The sequence below is a fragment of the Scyliorhinus canicula genome, chromosome 3 (genome assembly GCF_902713615.1).
Source record: "Scyliorhinus canicula chromosome 3, sScyCan1.1, whole genome shotgun sequence".
Lineage (NCBI taxonomy): Eukaryota > Metazoa > Chordata > Chondrichthyes > Carcharhiniformes > Scyliorhinidae > Scyliorhinus > Scyliorhinus canicula.
In genome coordinates this window covers 213,338,097-213,364,568 of record NC_052148.1, presented here as the reverse complement: position 1 = coordinate 213,364,568, position 26,472 = coordinate 213,338,097, and the positions used below count along the sequence as shown (strand labels likewise).

General features: G+C 47.3%; 1 protein-coding gene across 1 annotated transcript in view; it reads left to right on the top strand.

Moving 5' to 3' along the window:
• Positions 1 to 5,375: 5,375 nt before the first annotated feature.
• LOC119963277 (probable ATP-dependent RNA helicase DDX60) overlaps positions 5,376 to 26,472 on the top strand; it is a 90,849-nt gene continuing 69,752 nt past the window's right edge. The window contains 9 exon segments of the mRNA XM_038792134.1: positions 5,376 to 5,704; positions 5,808 to 5,877; positions 8,233 to 8,422; positions 12,048 to 12,401; positions 15,257 to 15,370; positions 15,548 to 15,706; positions 19,384 to 19,533; positions 20,815 to 20,956; positions 25,045 to 25,200. Of these exon segments, the coding sequence (XP_038648062.1) occupies positions 5,482 to 5,704; positions 5,808 to 5,877; positions 8,233 to 8,422; positions 12,048 to 12,401; positions 15,257 to 15,370; positions 15,548 to 15,706; positions 19,384 to 19,533; positions 20,815 to 20,956; positions 25,045 to 25,200 (1,558 nt within the window). The 5' untranslated portion in view covers positions 5,376 to 5,481.

Genomic DNA, 26,472 nt, shown 5'->3' with positions numbered 1-26,472 from the left:
GAGAGAGTGGGGATGGAGTGAGTGTGGGATGGATGGGATGTGTGTGGGAAGGATGAGAGTGGGGATGGGGTGAGTGTGGGAGGGATGGGAGTGGGGATGGGGTGAGTGTGGGAGGGTTGAGTGGGGATGGGGTGAGTGTGGGAGGGATGGGAGTGGGGATGGGGTGAGTGTGGGAGGGATGGGAGTGGGGATGGGGTGAGTGTGGGAGGGGTGAGAGTGTGGGAGGGGTGAGAGTGGGGATGGGGTGAGTGTGGGAGGGTTGAGTGGGGATGGGGTGAGTGTGGGAGGGATGGGAGTGGGGATGGGGTGAGTGTGGGAGGGATGGGAGTGGGGATGGGGTGAGTGTGGGAGGGGTGAGAGTGGGGGGGGGTTGAGTGTGGGGATGGGGAGAGTTTGTAGGGATGAGAGTGGGGATGGGGTGAGAATGGGAGGGATGAGTGGGGATGGGGTGAGTGTGGGAGGGATGGGAGTGGGGATGGGGTGAGTGTGGGAGGGAAGATGATTCTGGGGAAGGGATGAGTGTGGGAGGGATGAGAGTGGGGATGGGGTGAGTGTGTGAGGGATGAGAGTGGGGATGGGGTGAGTGTGGGAGGCATGAGAGTGGGGATGGGATGAGAGTGGGGATGGGATGAGCGTGGGAGGGGATGGGGTTAGTGTGGGAGGGAGGATGATCGTGGGAATGGGGTGAGTGTGGGAGGGAAGATGATACTGGGGAAGGGATGAGTGTGGGAGGGATGAGAGTGGGGATGGGGTGAGTGTGTGAGGGATGAGAGTGGGGATGGGGTGAGTGTGGGAGAGAAGATGATACTGGGGAAGGGATGAGTGTGGGAGGGATGAGAGTGTGGATGGGTGAGTGGGGTTGGGGTGAGTGTGGGAGGGGAGAGAGTGGGGATGGGGTGAGTGTGGGAGGGATGGAAGTGGGGATGGGGTGAGTGTGGGAGGGGTGAGAGTGGGGATGGGGTGAGTGTGGGAGGGTTGAGTGGGGATGGGGTGAGTGTGGGATGGATGGGATGTGTGTGGGAAGGATGAGAGTGGGGATGGGGTGAGTGTGGGAGGGATGGAAGTGGGGATGGGGTGAGTGTGGGAGGGGTGAGAGTGGGGATGGGGTGAGTGTGGGAGGGTTGAGTGGGGATGGGGTGAGTGTGGGAGGGATGGGAATGGGGATGGGGTGAGTGTGGAAGGGATGGGAGTGGGGATGGGGTGAGTGTGGGAGGGGTGAGAGTGGGGGGGGGTGAGTGTGGGATGGGGAGAGTTGGGAGGGATGAGAGTGGGGATGGGGTGAGAATGGGAGGGATTAGTGGGGATGGGGTGAGTGTGGGAGGGAGGAGAGTGGGGATGTGGTGAGTGTGGGAGGGATGGGGTGAGTGTGGGAGGGAGGAGAGTGGGGATGGGGTAAGTGTTGGAGGGATGTGAGTGGGAATGGGGTGAGTGTGGGCGGGATGAGTGGGGATGGGGTGAGTGTGGAAGAGAAGATGATACTGGGGAAGGGATGAGTGTGGGAGGGATGAGAGTGGGGATGGGGTGAGGGATGAGAGTGGGGATGGGGTGAGTGTGGGAGGGATGGAAGTGGGGATGGGATGAGAGTGGGGATGGGATGAGTGTGGGAGGGATGAGGTTAGTGCGGGAGAGAGGATGATCGTGGGGATGGGGTGAGTGTGGGTGGGATGAGTGGGAATGGGGTGAGTGTGGGAGGGAGGATGATACTGGGGAAGGGGTGAGTGTGGGAGGGATGAGAGTGTGGATGGGGTGAGTGGGGTTGGGGTGAGTGTGGGAGGGGAGAGAGTGGGGATGGAGTGAGTGTGGGATGGATGGGATGTGTGTGGGAAGGATGAGAGTGGGGATGGGGTGAGTGTGGGAGGGATGGGAGTGGGGATGGGGTGAGTGTGGGAGGGGTGAGAGTGGGGATGGGGTGAGTGTGGGAGGGTTGAGTGGGGATGGGGTGAGTGTGGGAGGGATAGGAGTGGGGATGGGGTGAGTGTGGGAGGGATGGGAGTGGGGGATGGGGTGAGTGTGGGAGGGGTGAGAGTGGGGGGGTTGAGTGTGGGGATGGGGAGAGTTTGTAGGGATGAGAGTGGGGATGGGGTGAGAATGGGAGGGATGAGTGGGGATGGGGTGAGTGTGGGAGGGATGGGAGTGGGGATGGGGTGAGTGTGGGAGGGAAGATGATACTGGGGAAGGGATGAGTGTGGGAGGGATGAGAGTGGGGATGGGGTGAGTGTGGGAGGGATGAGAGTGGGGATGGGGTGAGTGTGGGAGGCATGAGAGTGGGGATGGGATGAGAGTGGGGATGGGATGAGCGTGGGAGGGATGGGGTTAGTGTGGGAGGGAGGATGATCGTGGGAATGGGGTGAGTGTGGGAGGGAAGATGATACTGGGGAAGGGATGAGTGTGGGAGGGATGAGAGTGGGGATGGGGTGAGTGTGTGAGGGATGAGAGTGGGGATGGGGTGAGTGTGGGAGAGAAGATGATACTGGGAAGGGATGAGTGTGGGAGGGATGAGAGTGGGGATGGGGTGAGGGATGAGAGTGGGGATGGGGTGAGTGTGGGAGGCATGAGAGTGGGGATGGGATGAGAGTGGGGATGGGATGAGCGTGGGAGGGATGGGGTTAGTGCGGGAGGGAGGATGATCGTGGGGATGGGGTGAGTGTGGGTGGGATGAGTGGGAATGGGGTGAGTGTGGGAGGGAAGATGATACTGGGGAAGGGGTGAGTGTGGGAGGGATGGGAGTGGGGATGGGGTGAGTGTGGGAGGGATGAGAGTGGGGATGGGGGTGAGTGTGGGTATGGGGTGAGTGTGGGAGGATGGGAGTGTGGATGGGGTGAGTGTGGGAGGGATGGGAGTGGAGATGGGGTGAGTGTGGGTATGGGGTGAGTGTGGGAGGGATGAGAGTGTGGATGGGGTGAGTGGGGTTGGGGTGAGTGTGGGAGGGGAGAGAGTGGGGATGGAGTGAGTGTGGGATGGATGGGATGTGTGCGGGAAGGATGAGAGTGGGATGGGGTGAGTGTGGGAAGGATGGGAGTGGGGATGGGTGAGTGTGGGAGGGGTGAGAGTGGGGATGGGGTGAGTGTGGGTATGGGGTGAATGTGGGAGGGATGGGATTGGGGATGGGGTGAGTGTGGGAGGGATGGGAGTGGAGATGGGGTGAGTGTGGGTATGGGGTGAGTGTGGGAGGGATGAGAGTGTGGATGGGGTGAGTGGGGTTGGGGTGAGTGTGGGAGGGGAGAGAGTGGGGATGGAGTGAGTGTGGGATGGATGGGATGTGTGTGGGAAGGATGAGAGTGGGGATGGGGTGAGTGTGGGAGGGATGGAAGTGGGGATGGGGTGAGTGTGGGAGGGGTGAGAGTGGGGATGGGGTGAGTGTGGGAGGGTTGAGTGGGGATGGGGTGAGTGTGGGAGGGATGGGAATGGGGATGGGGTGAGTGTGGGAGGGATGGGCGTGGGGATGGGGTGAGTGTGGGAGGGGTGAGAGTGGGGGGGGTGAGTGTTGTGATGGGGAGAGTTGGGAGGGATGAGAGTGGGGATGGGGTGAGAATGGGAGGGATGAGTGGGGATGTGGTGAGTGTGGGAGGGATGGGGTGAGTGTGGGAGGGAGGAGAGTGGGGATGGGGTAAGTGTTGGAGGGATGTGAGTGGGAATGGGGTGAGTGTGGGCGGGATGAGTGGGGATGGGGTGAGTGTGGGAGAGAAGATGATACTGGGGAAGGGATGAGTGTGGGAGGGATGAGAGTGGGGATGGGGTGAGGGATGAGAGTGGGGATGGGGTGAGTGTGGGAGGCATGAGAGTGGGGATGGGATGAGAGTGGGGATGGGATGAGCGTGGGAGGGATGGGGTTAGTGCGGGAGGGAGGATGATCGTGGGGATGGGGTGAGTGTGGGTGGGATGAGTGGGAATGGGGGTGAGTGTGGGAGGGAAGATGATACTGGGGAAGGGGTGAGTGTGGGAGGGATGAGAGTGTGGATGGGGTGAGTGGGGTTGGGGTGCGTGTGGGAGGGGAGAGAGTGGGGATGGAGTGAGTGTGGGATGGATGGGATGTGTGTGGGAAGGATGAGAGTGGGGATGGGGTGAGTGTGGGAGGGATGGGAGTGGGGATGGGGTGAGTGTGGGAGGGGTGAGAGTGTGGGAGGGGTGAGAGTGGGGATGGGGTGAGTGTGGGAGGGTTGAGTGGGGATGGGGTGAGTGTGGGAGGGATGGGAGTGGGATGGGGTGAGTGTGGGAGGGATGGGAGTGGGGATGGGGTGAGTGTGGGAGGGGTGAGAGTGGGGGGGGTTGAGTGTGGGGATGGGGAGAGTTTGTAGGGATGAGAGTGGGGATGGGGTGAGAATGGGAGGGATGAGTGGGGATGGGGTGAGTGTGGGAGGGATGGGAGTGGGGATGGGGTGAGTGTGGGAGGGAAGATGATTCTGGGGAAGAGATGAGTGTGGGAGGGATGAGAGTGGGGATGGGGTGAGTGTGTGAGGGATGAGAGTGGGGATGGGGTGAGTGTGGGAGGCATGAGAGTGGGGATGGGATGAGAGTGGGGATGGGATGAGCGTGGGAGGGATGGGGTTAGTGTGGGAGGGAGGATGATCGTGGGAATGGGGTGAGTGTGGGAGGGAAGATGATACTGGGGAAGGGATGAGTGTGGGAGGGATGAGAGTGGGGATGGGGTGAGTGTGTGAGGGATGAGAGTGGGGATGGGGTGAGTGTGGGAGAGAAGATGATACTGGGGAAGGGATGAGTGTGGGAGGGATGAGAGTGGGGATGGGGTGAGGGATGAGAGTGGGGATGGGGTGAGTGTGGGAGGCATGAGAGTGGGGATGGGATGAGAGTGGGGATGGGATGAGCGTGGGAGGGATGGGGTTAGTGCGGGAGGGAGGATGATCGTGGGGATGGGGTGAGTGTGGGTGGGATGAGTGGGAATGGGGTGAGTGTGGGAGGGAAGATGATACTGGGGAAGGGGTGAGTGTGGGAGGGATGAGAGTGTGGATGGGGTGAGTGTGGGAAGGATGAGAGTGGGGATGGGGTGAGTGTGGGAGGGATGGGAGTGGGGATGGGGTGAGTGTGGGAGGGGTGAGAGTGGGGATGGGGTGAGTGTGGGTGGGTTGAGTGGGGATGGGGTGAGTGTGGGAGGGATGAGAGTGGGGATGGGGTGAGTGTGGGAGGGATGGGAGTGGGGATGGGGTGAGTGTGGGAGGGGTGAGAGTGGGGGGGGTTGAGTGTGGGGATGGGGAGAGTTTGTAGGGATGAGAGTGGGGATGGGGTGAGAATGGGAGGGATGAGTGGGGATGGGGTGAGTGTGGGAGGGATGGGAGTGGGGATGGGGTGAGCGTGGGAGGGATGAGTGCAGGGTTGTCTCTGACGCTGCAGCGCAGTGGGGCTCCGCGCAGGCGCACTCCCTTTCCGAGCGGGAGTGGCGGTAGAGAGCGGCATCGCTGATCAGTCAGTCAGGATTCGGGGCTGGGTCACTGCCATTTCTGTGGAGCAGACTGTGTGGCGTTGAGAATGGCTTCTGGAGACGCCGACGTGATGGAGGGAAGCAGCGGCTTCAGCAGCGACTCGGAGTCGGAGGCCGAGAGCCTGAGCGGCTCGGAAGAGGCGGAGGGTGAAGAGGAGGAGGAGGAGGCCTTCTCCGACCTTTCCGCTGAAGAGGAGACGGGCCTGGGGCTGGATGAGGCTGAGGCCGATCTGGAACCATGTCTGGGGGCAGACACGGAGCTGCCGGCGGGTGAGGAGAGGGCGGCCTGTGAGGAGGGAGGGCGGGTGTGGGCTCGGGCTCAGCATCGATGGTGTGTTTTATTTATTGTCTTTTCTCTTTTCTTTGGGGGCAGAGCTGCAGAGGCAGGTGAAATTTCTCAACAACGTTTCCAACATCGTGCTGAGCAAACTTGCCAAGGCCGAGTGAGTATAAACCTTCCTTTTTCACCCAGTCTCTGTGGAAGATGCCGAGGGAGGATGGAGAGGCATCCTCCTGGTGAAAGAGGATTTTCTCCAACAATTGCCATAATTTCAATCAAACTCTCAAAATGGCATCTTTGCAAAATCCTCGCCAGCGCTGAGGTGAAGCTTCATCTCGATGCCCGGGGGTGAGTGGGGGCCCCACCCCGTGGCAAGTCAGCGATCACAGGCGGCCGGCCACATGTTTGACCGCATTTCCAAACGCTTTGTTAAAAGGGCTATTTGCGGAAGTGTTGGAACAAATCAGAGGAAAGTGGGGGGAATGCTGCTTGTGACTGCTCGCAATCCGACTCCAGCCAGCAGGGCTGCTCGGCATCATTTTAAAACGTGGCGTTGTAGTCACTTTGACCTTTCTGGGAGGGAGCAGCCGCGCAACAGTTGCAAATTCACCATCCCTCAATCTTTTGTTTTTGTCGCCTCATCGCTCTCGGGAGAGGTACCTCGAGCCCGTGGCGCTGCGAACGCGTTGCATCTCTTATAGAAGCGTGGTCGCAAAGTGCCACACCGAAACTATTTTAAAAGCATAACTTGTATTTCATGTTGCCAAGATTAGTTATACAACCCCCCCCCCCCCCCTTTAAATGGCCGCTCACAAAGTTGAGGATGAGTAATAATCTCAACCAGCCATTCAAGCAAAAGCACTTCCCTGGAAATTGGCACATGATGCAAATAAGTGATTTTCAGTGTATTTAGTTTAAAAATGGGATTTATACATGAAGTATTCTATACTTTGTTATGATAATAAATGAATCATAGAACAGCCTTTAAGTTCATTAAAAAATATTTGGTGTTAATTTCCAAACTTTTGCTACAATGTCTTAGTGCTTTGATATTAAGTGCAGCAGAAGATGATCACACCATTCAAGCCTGTTGTATCCAGTTGACGTGTATTTTAACTCACAACTACTTTCCTTGGTTCATTAACCGTTTGCCTTGCCCAAGGGGAAAAAATTAATTGACTAGGCCTCGGTAGTTTTTAGGGAACAAAAGTTGTGATTTCCACTACCCTGTGGGAAGAAGTGCTTCCTCATATCACACTTGTCTGATCTTGTTCTAAATTTAAGGTTATATTGCTTTGTTCTGTCCCTTCCCAGCAGAGGAAAATAATTTCCATTTATCTACCCTATCAAATTATTTAATCATCTTAAACACCACAATTAGATTACCACATAATGTTCAGGAAATGCACCTGTACTATGCAATCTGTCCTCTTAATTTAACCATGTAAATTTGTATCACTGGTTAATCTACACTGCATCCTTTCCGATGCCAGTGAATCCGGTCTGACATACCCGGAATGGGGAGGTGTGGGTTTGGTCTAACCAGAGCTCTAGGTATCTAACATAGTTTTCACATCTTTGTGTCCCAAATCCCCTGAGATACAGGCCAACATTCCATTAACCTTATTTTCTTGTACCTGTCAACTAGCTTTTATTGAATTCTATACTTGGGAACCCATAATCTTTCTGTTTTTCCACAGTTTCTTCCTACATTCTTGTCATTTAAAAATACTTTGATTTATCTTTTGGGTTCAATGATGATGATCTCACACTGTTCAATCTTTGTTCTCATCTACATCTACAGATTTATGGGGGACATCACTAGTTGTATCCTGATAATTTGAATATGTACCCATTGTCTCTATTCCCTGTCTCCTCCCTCCAAACCAATTTCCTACCTGTGTTAATAACGTGTATTCTAGTCCATGCTCTTTTTTTGTTTTTTGCTAGCTGTCCTTTTTTGTGGAATTTTATTGAATTCTTCTTGGGAGGTGGTGGCATAGTGGTATTGTCACTAGACTAGTAAACCAGATACCCAGGGTATCTGCTTTGACCCAATTTGCTTTTACCCAGGGTAATGCTCTGAGGATCCGGGTTTGAATTCCGCCACTGCAGATGGTGAAATTTGAATTCAATAATAATCTAGAATTATAAGTCTAATGATGACCATGAAACAATTGCCGATTGTCGTAGAAACCCATCTGTTTCACTAAAGTCCTTTAGGGAAGGAAATCTGCCATCCTTACCGGGTCTGGCCTACATGTGACTCCAGACCCTCGGCAACGTGGTTGACTCTTCACTGCCCCCTCAAGAGCAATTAGGGATGGCCAGTAAATGCTGGCCCAGCCAGTGATGCTCATATCCCATGAAGGAATAAAAAAAAAGTACTGCCCATACACAAACTCTTATTACAATGGTGTCCTGCTCACAATATTCAGCTAGGTTGGTTCCCAGAGTTGATTAGACTTAAGTTATTTAATTGTATGTTTGTAAAGTTATTCATTGACTTTTCTTTCAGATGTACCAGTTTGCTACACGACTCAGTGGAGTCTGAATTTTTTGTGATTGATGGGGATTCATTAATGATTGAGCACGCACTAGACAGCAGCTTTTGTGAGGGGCAGAATTTGCACTTTTTCTATTTGGTGGAGCAGTTTTTATTTGACATCACTCAGAAAGGAGCAAAATATGTAATTGTGTTCTTCAAGGTACGTAAATCAGAAGGAAAACATTTGCAATGATTCATGTGTTCAGTGTTTACTGAAATAAATTTCACAACTGAATTAGAATATATGTTTAAGAGCACACCGTGGTGGTGCAAAGAGATACGTGAAAGTCAACTGAATCTCGGGATGCCGCCAATTAAAGAAATAACTTGCATTTCTGTGGTACCTTTCATAACTTGTAAGAAAAACCAAGGTCCTTCACTTCACAGCTTTGACAAAGGGTCATCTGGACTCAGAACGTTAGCTCTTTTCTCTCCCTACAGATGCAGCCAGACCTGCTGAGATTTGCCAGCATTTTCCCTGGTTGCACTTCACTGAATGTCCTTTCAAAAATGCAGTCACTGGTGGCATAATGGGAAATGCAGCAACTGATTTGTACACAGCCAGAACCCGTAAACAGCAGCTTATTGTTGTGGTGTTAGTCAGGACACCATGTGAATTCTCCTGCGCTTCAAATAGTACCTGGGATTGCCTATATCCACTCCTAAGAGATACATCTCATCCAAACAACAGCACCTCCAATAGTACAATGATTACTCAATACTGCACTGAAGCGGCAACCTACATTATACACTCCAGTCTCTTGATTGCAATACTGCTGAAACAACTTTAAAGAAAGCCTCCAAGTTTTCTCTTAATTTGTTCCATTCAGTGGAATTAATTAAAAGACCAATGGGTCTGCAGTTGACTTGCCCATTTTGGATATGGGCAGCAATCTACTAGAATTCGCTAGTGAGCAGTGACTCAATGATAGTGCATCACAATTCACCTAACCTTTCAACACCGGAATAAACAACCATAATTTTCGTGGTTGGGGAAGGCAGGAGAAGGTTTGCACATCAATACTGTGGTCTCTTTGTTTCACTTGGGTTAACTCATTTGAGGGGGGCTCGTTGCATTCCTTAGTGAATAGGTCTGAGATGTAATCCATCAGAATGTTCACCATTTTCTATTCTCTGTTCCAAGCTTGTTTACATTTTTATGGTTCTCACCTTTTTACGGCCTCTTACTATTGTAGTTCTTGGTGAATTTTTGCTATTATGTTTAACCTCTCTGGCAATGTTTTGTTTTGCCCCTGGAGCTATCTACCCAATTTGTTTCTGCATTTCCTTCTATTTATTCTCGTGTTTCCCCCACCTTTCCCTCTTCATTTCAGTTTCATTTGTTAACCGACTTGAAGCCCCATTTGTTTGGTGGGTATGTTGTTTGGTTTTAGAAATGTGTTAACCTGTACCCTCAGCATTATTCCTTCAAAGGTGTTTCATTGGATCTTTACTGAAGTGTCACTGAGCTTCTTCATCTCAGTCCATTTGTTTTAGTGATTTCCTTGCAATGGTCCCTTTTTAATATTGTATATTTAATTCCCGGGCTTGGGATGTTTCTGACTTTCAGATCACACTACACTGGGTGCCTACTGTAGTTGTTGTTTCCTATTATTACTGCAACATAATTTTTGTAGGCTTGAGTCAATAACAAATGATTGAAGCCTCCCATTTTATATGGATTGATGGCTATGATTTTCTACATAAGTGGTCAATCTCAACATTACAAGGATGACTTTGAACACAGCTGATAATGCTATTGCACGGGGAAGGGGTATTCCAGGCCAGAATATAACAGTATCCATTTTCTTTGGATGTGGATGCTGGCTTGCAACCATCTCACTCTGCACTGATGGTTGAGATGCCCAAGAAAGTCTCCTGGCATGACCTGGATTGCAGAAATTTCTCCCTAGTGTTTTGACTACCATTCCCCTTCAGCCAAAAACACATCGGACGTTTTAAAAGCGGTTTTCATCTACTTTTCCTAATTGGTCATGTTTGTTGCGCATGAAATTCTTCCTCTATCATTTTCCCCAAATTATTTTGCAAAAAGAACTGAAAATTATTTTGAGTCCAAAATACCTGATGTCTTCCTATAGTGTTCTGCTGAGACTGCTCACCCCACCGGCTGTACCAGGTTTCTGCAATTTCCTGGGATTTTCCTTAAGGGGTGAAACCTCCATCTACTCATTACAGTTCTCGTGTTTAGGGCACCAACGTCTGAGTGCGAGTGTACTCACTACCCGGGGCCTGGCACAGTCTGCATATCTTCTGTTGTGCAGGATTTTCTGGCAACGTGGTGCAGCTATCAACTGGAGATAGATCTGCAGTGTCACTTTCACCCGTCTGTCTCTTCCAAATTAGGCACCTTCCCACTGTCCCATCAAATTCTGGGAACAGCATTGTAGGGCAGTAGTAAGCGCAGTTCCGGCATAGGTGTCACCTATTTTGGCTGCTATAAATATGTTTATTTCACTATGCACTGATCAACAATCTACCAAGTGCCAGCCTGGATTATATGCTCAAACCGCTGAATTGGGCTTACACCCATAACCTCACTCAAAGATGAGTGCTCCCACTGAGGCGAGGCTGTCAGTCTGAATAGGTATCAGTTTCATAGAATCCCTACCATTCAGAAGGAGGCCTAACTTGAAAGAGACAGATAGGTGGACACTGCAGATGTATCTCCAGTTGATACCTGCACCATGTTGCCAGAAACTCCTACACAACACAAGATATGCAGCCTGGAGGAGGCCATTTGGCCCATCGGATCTGTACCAGCTCTCTGAAGGAGCACATCACCGAGAAGTTTAGGGGCAATTTAGCATGGCCAATCCACCTAATCTGCATATCTTTGGACTGGGAGATAACAGGAGCACCCGGAGGAAACCCATGCAGACATGGGGAGAATGTGCAAAACTCCACACAGTCACATGCGGTCAGAATCGAGCCCAGGTCCCTGGCGCTGTGAGACAACAATGCCACCATGGTACTGCAGATATTGCGCCCACATTCTAGGTTTTATATTTCTAAAGATGTCAGTGAAGGGTATATACAACTACCTATGCCAGAACAACAGAAACACAGCCTCGTTTTATTTAAATGATTCCAGCTGGGCTGATTTTTAAGATTACTTGTTTTGTGCTTAGGTGATTAAAACATCACAATATGTAGGGGTAACAAAGGATTAGCCATTTGTATCTTCACTAGTGAAGGCAATTTGGCAAAAAGATCAGTATTCTGCTGAAAACAATATCTAGTCATTCATCATTGTTTTTGTGGGACTTTGTTGTGCTAGAACAGCCGACATAGTTGCCGACATTTTTATTCATTTATCAAATGCAAGCATCGCTGGCAAGGCCAGCATCTGTTGCCCTTTCTTAATTACACTTGAGAAGGTAGTGATATGCTGTTGCTTTTTAATTGCTGCAGTTCATGTGGAGGTATGCCCACGCTCATTGGAGATGCTCATTACCTGATTACACTTCAAAATTATTTTTTTTAGCTGCAAAGAATCGTGATGTCCACAGCAAGTGAAAGGTGCCTTATGAGTGCAAGTTATTTCTTTCTTTCTTGCATTGTGTCTTTTCAATAAGCTTGTGATTTATGGTAAAATTTGTGTTGACAAAAGAAGAGCAGTAAAATTTGAAAATTTCCATCAGTCACGAACAACCATCTTTAAACTTGGAGAACATACAGTTATACAATTTTGAAGTCCAAAACCTGTTGCGAAACTATAACTTAAGATGTCCTTTATACATTTTCGTTGCTTTTTTTGTTTGCAGGATGCCGAGTGTATGTGGGTTCGGAGCTCCTACCATCTTTCATTGCGAACTGCATTAATTCTTCATCTGAAGAACAACACAGAAATTCCCATTTTCACCGAATTCTCCAGCTGTTTTTCTTCAAAATGGCAAGAATTTGTGAGGGAAAAGTACCCATATTTCATAATGATCAGTGACAAGGCGTTCACGTTCGCAGGCAATAAGGGCATGTCCAGCTACCTGTTGAAGATGTTCCTTTTTCACACACTGGGGAATGAAATAAATGTTGCAATGACGTCTGGAATGCATTCCGATGTTCGCAGACTTTATGGATACTACGTGAACAGCAAAGCTGCTGCTACAAGATGTAAAAAGGTGATAATCTCTTCATAAACTCTTCAGGTATCTCATTGGCAGTCAGACTGCTTTTATTTATTCACTAAAATTGAGATCTTAGGATCAGCAGCCTCTCTTTCCTTGGGTGATCAGTCAAGCTTCCTCTAATGCCCCCCTGCCCTAGCCTTGATTTTCTATCTTTCTAGTTTCTCAATCTCCCCCCTATACTGTCTTCCATATCTTGCCTACTTCCTCAACCCATTTCCTATCAAATTGCTAACTAGGGCAGCACGGTAGCACTGTGGCTTCACAGCGCCAGCGTCCCAGGTTTGATTCCCGCTGGGTCACTGTCTGTGCGGAGTCTGCACGTTCTCCCAGTGGCTGCGTGGGTTTCCTCCAGGTGCTCCGATTTCCTCCCACAGTCCAAAGACGTGCAGGGTAGGTGGATTGGCCATGCTAAATTGCCTTTAGTGTCCAAAAAGGTTTGGAGGAGTTATGGGGATAGGGTGGAAGTGAGGGCTTAAGTTGATTGGAGCAGACTTGATGGGCCAAATGGCCTCCTTCTGCACTGTATGTTGTGCGTTCTATGTACCCAACTTCCATTCCTGGCTCCAGGTTAGCTGCACATTGTTAACAGTTTTCCTTCTCAAATATGCTTGCTTTTTACTTAAATATGCCTCACCCTCAGAAACAATCAACTCTTGACCCCTCTGTCCTTTCAAACTACTCGCCCATTTTTTTAATGATAAATTTAACATACCCAATTAATTTTTTCCAATTAAGCGCCAATTTAGTGTGGCCAATTCACCTAGCCTGCCCATCTTTGGGTTGTGGGGGTGAAACCCACGCAAACACGGCGAGAATGTGCAAACTCCACACGTACAGTGACCTAGAGTTGGGATCGAACCTGGGACCTCGGCGCCGTGAGGCTGCAGGGCAAACCCACTGCGTCACCGTACTGTCCCTACTCGCCCATTTTTAACCTCCCTTTATTCATCCGAGTTCTTGAATATTTTTATTCATTATTGGAATGTGAGCGTTGCTTTCGTAACCCATCTCTAACTCCCCTTGTCAGCTCCTAAATCCATGCCTGTCTTTCCTGGTTCCATATGTGAATCCCTCCAATCAGGTTTCCACTCAGACACAGTCTCAAAATGGGTTTTAATGGTGACACCCTACTTGACCACACCACCTGTCTTGACTCCTCATTGTCTTTGATTTGTCACACTGCTTGTCCAGCAATAGTGGATCAGCAGAAATTTACTCCAATTACATATTTTGAAAGACTAAATTATCTACGGTCCCATTTCTATCCTGGCTACTGATTCTGTCCCTCTCCCTGGCAACAGTCTAAGCATGAGCCAGAAGTTGGTGTCACATTTGACCCACAGATGAGCTTTCGACTGAGTATCCATCCCATCACGAAGATCTCTCATTTTCTCCCTCCTTGTTGCCACCCAATCCCACCCAGTTTCAGTGCATCTGACACTGGCCAACCCTCCATATTCTACCCCCAAATTTGAATTCATCAAAACTCGCCTGTCTGTGTCTTAATCTACACTGTCCTAATTGCCCATTGTCCCTGTGCTCACTGGCCTACATTGCCTTCTAGTTAACCAACACCTCAATCTTAAATTCTCATCTTTGTTTTCAAAACCAGCCATGGTCTTGATCCTCCCTATCTCAGTGGTCTGAAGGTCCACGAACCTCCCTCCAGTAAATCTGTACTTTAATTCTTACCTCCGGCATCCTGATTATAATTATCTCACCATTGGTTGACTTGCCTTCAGCTGGTTGTGCCCCAAGGTTTGAATTCAATTCCAAAACTCCTCCTGTTTCCTTCCTTCTTTGTAATGTTCATTAAAAGTACCTCTTTGTCCAAGCGTTTGGTCATCTACCCTCATGCTAAGAACTTTCATTTCCCAAATTGTCATACTCCCAAGGTACTCCTGAAGATATGCTGAGGATCTCCCCAGATATCCCTGTGCAAGGTCTGCATGGGAATGGCCTGGGATGTTTTTCAATTACCCTGCACCTGGATTTATATTGGAGAGTTCAGATGGTTGACTCTCAGCTGAATAGTTACCTGGGAAAAGTTAGGATTAAAACCATGCCTAACTCCTGGGTAACTGGTACTGACCAACCCTTCCCACAACTGGACCACTACCACCCTACTCTCTCCTCCTTCTCCCACATCCTGCAGTATCTTATGCTCCCCCACTACTCTGACCCCCCCAGCCAGCTGTCCGTCCTGACAAACCTCTGATAGACTCCCCACAACTTCTGGTCAACGCCTCGCCCATTGATTAAAGACCCCCTCGCAGCCCATCCAACGTACTTGTCTCATGATAAAGTAGTTGGGGTCTCTAAACTTACTGGTTTCCAGCAGCTAGCATTGTAAAAAGGGGGCATAGCTTCTCTTCCCAAAGAGAAAATGCTGGAAAATGTCAGCAGGTCTGGCAACATCTGTAGGGAGGGAAAAGAGCTAACGTTTCGAGTCCAGATGACCCTTTGTCAAAGCTGCAAAGCTTCTCATCCCCTGACATTGCTGCCCTACGCTGAAAGGACTCCAGGAGCTGGTAAGCTGCATATTTCTCACCAGGCCTAGATTGGGTCCAGGTGGGAAATGTACAGCTTCAAATTTGGGCAAATCTAAAGGAGCTGAGTGGTAATCTAACCTAATTTGCCAATCCATGCAATCTTTGGCCCAATGTCTCCTTAGGTAACTCGGTCAAGTCTTGTTTTATAATATACTGTGAAGCATCATGCTGCATTCTGTAGTGTTAAAGTATTAAATAAATACCAGTTGTTGTTACATTACTTTACCTTCAAAAATGTTATCATATTTCATTGATTTTAAAGTAAAATGGCTTGATCCTTTTTTCCACTTTTAGACCCAAAAAGCTATGGAACCTGCTTTCCGGGCTATTATGTCATTTTTGTCTCAAAATCACGTTACCAAGCAGTTACTTGGAGGTGACCAAAATAGCAAGAGTGTCTCAGACGAGGTATTGACTAATTTAAATACTTTTGACAATTGCTTGGTAGAAACTGTTGGAAAGTAAAATAAGTTAACAATTACTTCAATTTTGAAAATGAAACCCGTGCCATATTAAATATAAAAGTTTTGCAGCAACATGTTTGGATTGTAAACATCTAAATTTCTGGTTATTGTATATTGTCAGGTGCAGCGGGACTTTGCTCAGTTACAGTCTCTGTGGCCAGATGGGTCAGATATAAGGAGGTCTGTCTGTGTTGTTTCTTGTTCAGTGGCTCTCAAATGTTACATGCGCATGTTGAAAAATGAAGAAAACCATAAAGGAACTGAAACTGCTTGCAGTAAAGTAAGTTATCCCTTTAGACTATTTAAGTATATTTTGTAAGCTTCTGCTTCCTTCCATTATTGTGGCAGGTTACAATTTGCTTGACTATACTCTACCTCTGGTCTCAAGTAGATTGAATTTCTTGTGTAGCACATCTGCTTAGACCTTTAGAGTAAAAACATGGACATGTTAAACCTGAATTGAATAAATGAAGGGATTAAGCAGATAGTTTGTTAAATTAATCATTCTGGTATAAGCAAACATTAGAAGAACTGAGTCGGTAAAGTTTGTTCAATATTGATGTTGCCCTCCCACTTCTGTATAAATGATACCAACAAGCATTCTTCCCATCAAGCATTCATAACTTTAATGTGAATATCACATATTTGCCAAGGAAAGTAAGTGATGCAAGTGGCTTGAAAAGTTGGCCAAATAATGGGAAACTTCAACAAGTCTCACCTGCCAGCAATTTTAGTTCTTTCAAAAGTCTGTACTTATTCAGTGCTGAGATAAACTTCAGTGAGCTGAAACAAAAGCTGCATCCAATGCAGTGCAAAACCATGTAGATTATTGACTTTAATGATTGCCTACTCTGTCACCAAGCCCATTCTGTACAGTAATGTGGCTATGCAATTAGTCAGTAATCGGCATGGTTTCAACAAGAACACTGTTTTAATGCTAGTAACGCAAGAAGTGTTGCAACTGCTACTCAGCATGTGCAGTTTTTCAAGAAGGTTACATGAAATACCGGCAGAGAAACCATGTATGTAACATTTATTGTGGAGCTCTGGTCAAATATTTTATTTACATAATCTTTAACATTAAAAAAAAGTCTCAAGATCCTTTAGGTGTACGAGGAAACTTCATGCACAGCTGAAAAAACGAGGCATTGAGCGAGATGGTTTATACCTGAGCTAAAGAGGTAGATCTGGAACGTTCGGTAGCATGGTGGTTAGCATAAATGCTTCACAGCTCCAGGGTCCCAGGTTCGGTTCCCGGCTGGGTCACTGTCTGTGCGGAGTCTGCACGTCCTCCCCGTGTGTGCGTGGGTTTCCTCCGGGTGCTCCGGTTTCCTCCCACAGTCCAAAGGTGTGCGGGTTAGGTGGATTGGCCATGCTAAATTGCCCGTAGTGCCCTAAAAGTAAGGTTAAAGGGGGGTTGTTGGGTTACGGGTATAGGGTGGATACGTGGGTTTGAGTAGGGTGATCATTGCTCGGCACAACATCGAGGGCCGAAGGGCCTGTTCTGTGCTTTACTATGTTCTATGTTCTTCAAGCAGGAGAGAGTTGGAAAAAATTAGTGGAGAAATTAGAATGGGCCAGTGATTGAAGAGACAACTTCCATTGATGGAGAAAAGAAAAGGAGTGGGTGTTACAAGAGCACATCAATGAAATAGAGAGATCAGGGTGCGGTGTTACATGGTTGAGGTTTTGGAGGTACAGGAGATGGTGGTTGTGGAAGAATGTAATGATGGTAAACATTTAAAATCAGAGTTGGAGCTGGGCAGTGAGCACAGTGGTTAGTGAGAGAGGCAGGTATGACTGATGGGAAAGTGCCACTTTGTATGGATAGGATACAAGCCAGAGTTTTGTATGAACTGAAGTTTCTGGAGGATGTAAGCCCTCTAAGAGATCCTTTTTGGAGTACATGGAACTTGGAGGGAACACTCCACTGTGAGTTTCAGCCACTGATGGCCTGCGATAACAGTGAAGGTGGGTTATGTTGCAGGTGGAAAGGTAGAGTTTGAAAGTAATTTTGTAAAATTATCCTTAATTAGTCTAGAATGTGAAAATGTGAATTAATTTAAGGTTGTAGAATCCACCTTGTGGGTAAGCAGCTAATTGTTTTTACAAGGTTTATTGCTGGACTAAAATAGTTTGAATTTTAACTGAAAGGTAGCCAGTTGTGTGCTGTCGACACTGTTGTTTGATAGTTAATGGACTGATCAGTAGAATTTGAGCCGCTTATTATGATGATGCAAAGGTTCACAGGATGAGCGATTACCATATTGGATTTGGACTTTTGTTCCTCGTGATTTTTCTATACTGATGTGCAGTTAGTTTGGGCAGCAGCTGAAGTCATTTCAAGTATGTCTCCAAACCTTAATGCTGCTTTCGTGTACATTTCCACATTTAAAAAATGCTCGACTTTTGCAGTTAGGGTACGAAAATGACAACCAAATTTGTGCTGTCCCATCCTATTCTCATGTGTCCACTATAGATCACTTTCTGATTATGATACCTGCATTAGCTGATATACATTACCCAGCCATCTTGAGATTTTCTCATCGTTATGCACAAGGCTATTAGCAATTTTGGAGATTGTTGCAGCTCGGATCATTCTATTTACTTAAATGTTAGTATTCCTGCTTAAGATGTCTCATGGAAAAACTGAGGTGCCATCCAAATCACTGGCTTAGATTGCTTTAGTTTTACTGCGTAATCAACATTAAGTGATCTCTAATGACCTTGGACTAGTTTTCCTTTCTGGTCAGTTTCTCATTCTGCATCAGTTATTAGCTCAAATCTAGTCAGATATTTCAGTCAGCATTCGTCTAAATTTATTTCTGTGACTTGAGTGCCATTGTCAATATGGATTTTTTAAAAACAGCAATTTGGCAGAAGTGTACTGTATTAGCAGATGTTTTGGAAGCGAACAGTGTTCCTGAGCCTCTGGTCGTAGTAACTTGGAAAATCAAGCAGAAACCTGTACATAAAAACTAATTCAGTTTTGCTTCAGTACAGTGACCAAATATTTCACACACAGCTCCAGCTTTACCAATTGCCCATTTTCTCCAAGTACTTAACAAATCAAATTTTTTTTTCTTCCCCGCAAAAAGTTGACTCCTTGAAGACACCAGCCAACCCTTGTAAGCTTTGACCACTTAAGTGCTGAGAGGTTATTCAACTGCAGAATGATGGCTACCTCTTGTGGGCTGATGTACAGATTTGCTGGACAGACTTCAGGAGAATGAACACGGGTTCATTTTAAACCCTTTTAAACTGGTTAAACCCTTTGAACCCAGAAATGAGAAGACTAATTGTAGTGTTTACTGTTAACTCAGCTGAGTGCATTTTGATTCAAAGTGAAATTTACACAAATAGGAGTTGCTATTACTTTCATAGAAATACTTCAAACCTGCATATCAAACCTGCAATCTAATTGAATTGTGTTTACCCTTGAATATTTACTTCTCATCCACCAATCAGAATTTTTAATAATCACAATTAAAGTTTTTAGTGTTGTCTCCTTTTATTGGCTTTAATTTCAGTTGTGAAAATTATCGGGATTTTTTTTTCCTTCTGAAAGACGGGACATACTGTTAAAATACATGGCTCAATTTGCATCTTTAGGCATAAAGCACCGCTGAAAGATTATCAAGGCTGTGGTTTCGATGTAAATGTCTCTGATCCTTATGATGTCACTTCCAGCGAATTCTCCATTTGGGATGTTATTTTCTATGACTGGTTCTCATGTTAATTTTGTTCAAAACTATGTACACATGGTTTTGTTGCTTTGATATTGCCATAATGGATGCTTCTCAGCACTAACATTTTTGTAGCTGACAGGTATGGGTTCTGCATTTTACCGTATTAATTTATAAATCTGTGCCGTGTAACAGTTAGCATTCAAACTCATATTATTCATAGAGCTGAGCTTAATATGTACTTATTATCTTACATTTGTGCTTTAAAAAGGATGAACGTTTAACATTTCAAGAGGCAGCAGATATATGCCGAATGTATTGTGCACATGTGGCCTTAATGCTTCACTTACCGTTGACTAAACGAGCCCAGAAGAAAGTCAATTTAAAATGGGTAAAACCAGCTTCAGATTTTCTGCAGTTGGTAAGTATAAAAATATATTTAGTAGATTTCAAAATTAGAAAATTATAGTGGTATAGTTCTTCATTGGCTGTGAAATATATGGTTGTAACGTGAGGCATGCAAATGTAAGTTTTGTTTCTTCCTGCTGTCTGTATTAATTAGCCAAGTATTTTTTAATGATCTATTTGCACTAAATTATCTTTAAACCAAATGTGGTTTAAACCCTTTTGAAAATGCGCAATGCTTTATGACCATTATCTATTGGCATTAGATTCAAAACATACACCATCTTGCTAATTAAAGCTACCGGCAAATACTATTTTTGATAATCATGTGTTCGCACCAGATTCAATTCTAATTTTATGCATTGATCTTGCATGTTTAAACCAAATCCCGCTTGTATAAAATTGTCAGTGTAAAATGTAAACATTAGTATAAATCTACCTACTGATCCTCCCATAAGTATTCGACCAAGATCAGTTTGATAACAGTTGCACCAGATTCAACTTAAAACCACCATCTAAAAATAGCTTCTGTCCATTTAAGCCATTCTAAAATCCAACATATTTTGGATCTGGACTTGATTTATTTGCCTCTGGTGAGCTGCAGCTTTCAGTTGTGTAGTGGGGTTGGAAAATCAGACTGCTCCTATTCTGAGCTGTGTGGCACAACTATGCTTACTTTGACCCCCCCCCCCCCCCCCGAAAAATGTAAAAATTTCCAGAGCTATTATGTGAGCAACTTTAATTTTGAAACATAATCCTTCAATGGCATTTGACACCGTATTAAGATATTCCATTGATTAGACAGTGTTGATTGAGTGTTGGTAGTCCGTCTCCTAAATTAGTATGCTTTGTGCCCAGTTTCCATCAGAAAAATAGGCACAGCTCATATAAAAGCACTTTGATATTTGTGAATAGTACCACAAAATGTCATTTGTATATCGTTGATGTCTACTGCATCATCTAATTTAAAATTAGAGGATAACCAGAGTAAGATGTTGATATTTCACCTGTAGGATCTAGGTTTAAATCCAGTCTAGACTTAATGGGTGAAAGTTGCCTTGGCCTGAGAGTTAACCCTGTTTCTTCCGAAAGCTGCGCCCAATTTAACAATCCCTCTGAGACTGCAAAATATCTGTGGAGAGCAATGGGAATATGTAGAAACAGCATTTGAAACAAGTTGCATTTTCCAACAGAACACTTTGAAGAAAAATATTCACACCATAGAGGTGGCTTTATTTACAACTGAGAGCAATGGTGATGTAAACCGTAAACCACATTTTTTATATTTAATTTGCAGCTAAATATGAACGAACATTATATTCTAAAGAACCTGGATATCACAAAGAGCTGGAAAAATGATCTGGTGCATTTATGTGATTTGAGTGATAAACTACTTTTAACAAGAGTGGCTCATTGCAGTAGAATGACAGATCATACAGGTAACATTTTTACAAGCAAATTACTTTATCACTTTTTTAACTTGATTACTTTTGGAATTTTAGACTTTTGCATCTTCAGTGCTACAGGCTCCATAATTTGTTTTCTGTGCCTGAACTAGAACTCCTCCTTTCCAACTTATCATTTTCCTCCTTTTCCCTTTGAAGTGCCTGTTCCATGTACCCAACAGAATCAGCCAAAAACACATTATTGGACTGTTGGAAGCTATTTAAAAATCGGAAGTGGTCTTACTTTTATTTTTGCATTCTCTCTTTGTGTGTTGGCACCTCATCTCATCTCTATGTATCCTTGTGCTAACACTGGTTTCAACTGTTGTAAGTCTGCCTAATGGTGCAAAATAGCATTGCCATTTGTCATGTGAGAGTACCTTTTAAGAAATGGGTGTTTATAAATGGGTATGTAAATCTGCCTATCATCAACTCCCTATCCGCCCAGAGGACCGCCCCTATACGGCCTTCGAAGTAGCCGGTCGGCTTTTTCACTTCCTCAGGGTCCCTTTTGGCGCCACAAACGGAGTCTCCCTTTTCCAAAGGGCGATGGATCAAATGGTGGACCAGTACGGCTTACGGGCTACATACCGGTACTTGAACAACGCCACCATCGGCGGCCATGACCAGCAGGACCACGACACAAAAGTGAAGAAGTTCCTCCAGACCGCCCGGACCCTCAATCTGACATAGAACAAAGAGAAATGCGTGTTCCACACAACCCGACTAGCCATCCTCGGCTACGTTGTGGAAAACTGGGTCCGAGGCCCAGACCCCGATCGCATGCGCCCCCTTAAGGAACTCCCCCTCCCCCGTAGCCTCAAGGCACTCACACGGTGCCTGGGGCTCTTTTCCTATTATGCCCAGTGGGTCCCCAGATATGCGGACAAAGCCCGACCACTCATTAAAACCACGGTCTTTCCCCTGACGGCTGAGGCCAAGTCGGCCTTCAGCCGTATCAAGGCCGATATCATCAAGGCCGCCATGCACACGGTGGACGAAACCATTCCCTTCCAGGTAGAAAGCGACGCATCAGACGTCACTCTGGCTGCTACCCTCAACCAGGCAGGCAGACCAGTAGCGTTCTTCTCCCGAGCCCTCACCGCCTCGGAAATTCAGCACTCTGCAGTCGCGAAGGAGGCACAAGCCATAGTGGAGGCCGTGCGGTACTGGAGGCACTACCTAGCCGGTAGGAGGTTCACCCTCGCCACCAACCAACGGTCGATTGCCTTTATGTTTGATAACGCACAACGGGGCAAAATAAAGAATGATCAAATTTTGAGGTGGAGGATAGAGCTCTCCACCTATACGTACGATATTACATATCGTCCGGGGAAGCTCAACGAGTCCCCAGGTGCCCTGTCCTGCGGCACGTGTGCCAATGTGCAAAAAGACCGCCTGAGAGCCATCCACGATGACCTCTGCCACCCGTGGGTCACCCGGCCTGCCCATTTCAAGTCCCGCAACCTACCTTACTCCACCGAGGAGGTCAAGGCCATGACCAAGGCATGCCAGATCTGTGCGGAGTGCAAACCGCACTTCTATGGACCAGACAGGGCCCACCTGATAAAGGCCTCTGGGCCCTTTGAGCGACTAAGCGTGGACTTCAAAGGGCCCCTCCCGTCCACCAACCACAACATTTATTTCCTCACCGTTATCGATGAGTTCTCCCGCTTCCCCTTCACTGTCCCCTGCCCCGATATGACCTTGGCCTCCGTAATCAAGGCACTGCACAGCAACTTCACACTGTTTGGTTTCCCCGCTTATATCCACAGCGACTGGGGTACATCGTTCATGAGCGATGAGCTGCGTCGATGCATGCTCAGCAAGGGTATCGCCTCGAGCAGAACGACGAGCTATAACCCGCGGGGAAACGGGCATGTGGAGAGGGAGAATGCGACAGTTTGGGAGGCTGTCCTTCTAGCCCTAAGGTCAAGAAGTCTCCCAATCGCCCGCTGGCAGGAGTACCTACCCGATGCCCTACATTCCATTAGGTCGCTCCTCTGTACAGCCATGAACGAGACCCCTCACAACCTTTTGTTTGTCTTCCCCCGGAAGTCCACCTCTGGGGTCTCGCTTCAACGTTGGCTGACGACTCCGGGACCAGTTCTACTCCGGAGACACGTGAGGAGCCATCAGACAGATCCGCTAGTCGGGAGGGTCCAACTGCTACATGCAAGACCTCAATACGCCTACGTCGAGCACCCCGACGGCAGGCAGGACACCGTTTCCCTGCGAGACCTGGCACCCACTGACTCTCCCACCGATGCACCCCCTTCTACCGACGCTCCCCACCCCGCACCGGCTGTCTACCCCGACAGTGTCCCCCCGCTCCAACGCGGGCAAAGGCTCAGACAACTGTGCTCCCGGATATACCACCACCGAGGACGACCTTATCCACGGCACCACCACTGGAGCTGAGATGGTCAACACGGACAATCAGACCACACAAAAGACTGAACTTGTAATTCCACTTCACCCCCGACGGACTATGCGTTTTTTTTAAACGGGGTGAATTTGATGAATGGTAACTGTATAGCTGTACCTTACCTTTAATGCGATGGCCCCTTTAAGACCGGGCTTGGAGAGCTGGGAGACTCCACCTCTGGCTTCGCCCCCAGGAAGCTGTATATAAGGTTACGTTTATTGGGCAGCGTGCAGTTAGCACACTTCTCGGCAGCTGTCTGGTTCTCTGGTAATTAAAGCCTTTGAATTAACAAAAAATAAATAAATGGGTGTGTATATAAATATCTGTAGTGAGAGTACCTTTAAGAAATGGGTGTTTACTACTGCAGTGATGTCAGAGTGGGTGGAGCTGGGCTGTCTGACCGCTTTTTACTTTCATTTTAGGCTGTTTGCTGCAGGGTGTGTTTTAGTTTCGTTTTCAGAGTTGGATAGCTGCACTCACAGCCAGAAGGTGTATTCGAGTCTCTCTGTAACCTAAAGACTCTAAATCGATCCTGGTGATTTAAAACTAATAACAGTAGTGACTTTAATCTGATGTGCTTCTGTTAAAAGGTGTTTTTTAAGTCTTCTGGATGTTAAATAGACAGCTTACGGATTACTTAGTGTTGTATTCTTTGGGGGTTGTATTTGAATTAATGGTTGCTTTAAAAAATACTTTTCCATTTCTGCTGTAGTAAACCTGTAGAGTGGGCCGTGTGCTCCCCATACCACAATCTATTAAAAGTTGTGGGTCAGGTGAACTCCATGATACACTTTGGGGTTCTCTAAACCCTGGCCCATAACACATTTTTGTGATCACAAAAAGGAGTGAGGAAAGTTGAATCCTCTTATGAGCCAGATTGTCCACAGCCTACTTGCAGTCTATTCTGTTTAATATTCTGAGAGTTAGATGTGTATAAATATAGCAACTCATCAAGCTTTTATCAATGGCGGTTCTAAGCGTACAATAACCACTTATTGTCATAAGTAGGTTTCAATTAAGTTACTGTGAAAAGCCGCTAGTCGCCACATTCCGGCGCCTGTTCGGGGAGGTCGGTACGGGAATTGAACCCGCACTGCTGACCTTGTTCTACAGTACAAGCCAGTTGTTTAGCCCACTGTGCTAAACCAGCCCCTGGCATTAGATGGACGAGGGCAGCAGGTGCATGACAACACCACCACCTGAACCCTTCCAGGCCATAAATCAACCAGACTCAGGAGTATATTGCTTATTCTATCACTGTTGATGGGTTAAAAATCCAAGAATTCCCTTTCTAACTGCTCTGTGTACATTGACAACTTGGCAGTTCACTACCATCTTGAGAGCAATTATGGATGGGCAACAAATGCTGACCTAACCAGCGACAGCCACATCTCATGAAAGAATAAAAGAAATCCAAGTATACCAGTCCGACCCATATAGTGAATATTCTGAATAAAATAACACATAAGTACTCAGTTAAAATTTAGTAATGGCCAACATTTTGTCATATTCCTAACCAAACACCCATTGGCACATCATCAAAAATCGAATTTCTCTTACCTTGTATGCACTGAGTAAACCAATAACATATATATTTAAACCACCAAGATAGCATTATTTTACCTTGCTGAGCATTTTCTGTTCTATTAAACAGATTCCAGTTTTCTGGGAGAAGTAATTGAAAATGATTACAAGCAATTGTGGAACACTGTATCCAGCCTAACCTCTGATTGCGACATTGGGGAAGCCTTTCCTTTGCAAGCTACATCAAAAATTATGGTGCAAGAGGATGACAGTCTGCAGAAAGAAGGTAATAATCTTTATTATTGTCACAAGTAGGCTTGCATTACACTGCAATGACGTTACTGTGAAAATCCCCTAGTCGCCACATTCTGGCTCTTGTTCAGGTATGCTGGGGGAGAATTAAAAATGTCCAATAAGCCTAACAAGCACATCTTTCGGGATTTGTGGGAAGAAACTGGAGCACCTGGAGTAAACCCAAGCAGACACGGTGAACGTGGAAGACCCCGCACAGGCAGTGACCCCGGCTGGGAATCAAATCTGGGACCCTGGTGCTGTGAAGCAACAGTGCTAACCACTGTGCGACCGTGCCGCGCATCGAGTTTAAACCTACTTTATGTTTTGTAATATATTTACTGGTAGGTTTGATTCCAGTAAAGTTTTTGTTCCAGAAAATATTTCAAAAATTAAATTGCACTTTGATTGAATTGTAACTGTCGAAGGTATGGTCCCTTGTCTTTGCATCAGGAAAGAAAGATCACCCAAGATTAGAATCATGAGCTGCGCATTAAGGAGGTTCTTAGACACTAACATTTTTGTGAGATAGCTCCTAATGTAGGGCTAAATGCATGGGTGAGTTGGGGCTGGTAGAATTACTTAGAAGATGGAGTCTGAGGACTTGATGGGTATAGGGCTGGAAGCGATGCAGAGATGGAGTGCAACAAGGCCATGACTGATTCCTAGATAAGAAAAAAAGTGTTCAATGGTTATGGAACCAGGCAAGTCTGTTCAGGATGGGAGATAAATGAGATTCAGTACAGGACACGGTGCATGTGTCAGGATTTTGGATAAGTAGGAGAGTGAAGGATGTGAGGCGTGAAGGAGAACATTAGAGTAGTTCTTTTCAAATGCTGAATCAATTTCCTTTCTAAATAATAAATTGTCTGCTTTATACAGCGCCGGCCCTAGGGTTGCTGGCGCCCCGGGCAAGCTGAACTTCGGCGCCCTTGGGGCCGGGGGGGGGGGGGGGGGGGGGGGGGGCGGCGGCGAGGAGAGGGGGGGGGGCCGAGGGGGACCCCGGGGGGGGGGGGGGGGGGGGGGGCCAAGGGGGACCCGGGGGGGGGCCGGGGCCGAGGGGGACCCGGGGGGGGGGGGGGGCGAGGGGGACCCGGGGGGGGGAGGGCCGGGGCCGAGGGGGACCCGAGGAGGGGGGCGGGGCCGAGGGGAGGGCGGGGGGGGGAGGCGGACCCGAAGGGAGGGCGGGGCGGGGCGGACCCGAGGGGGGGCGGGGCGGGCGGACCCGAGGGGGAGCGGACCGAGCGGGGGGGCGGACCGGGGGGGG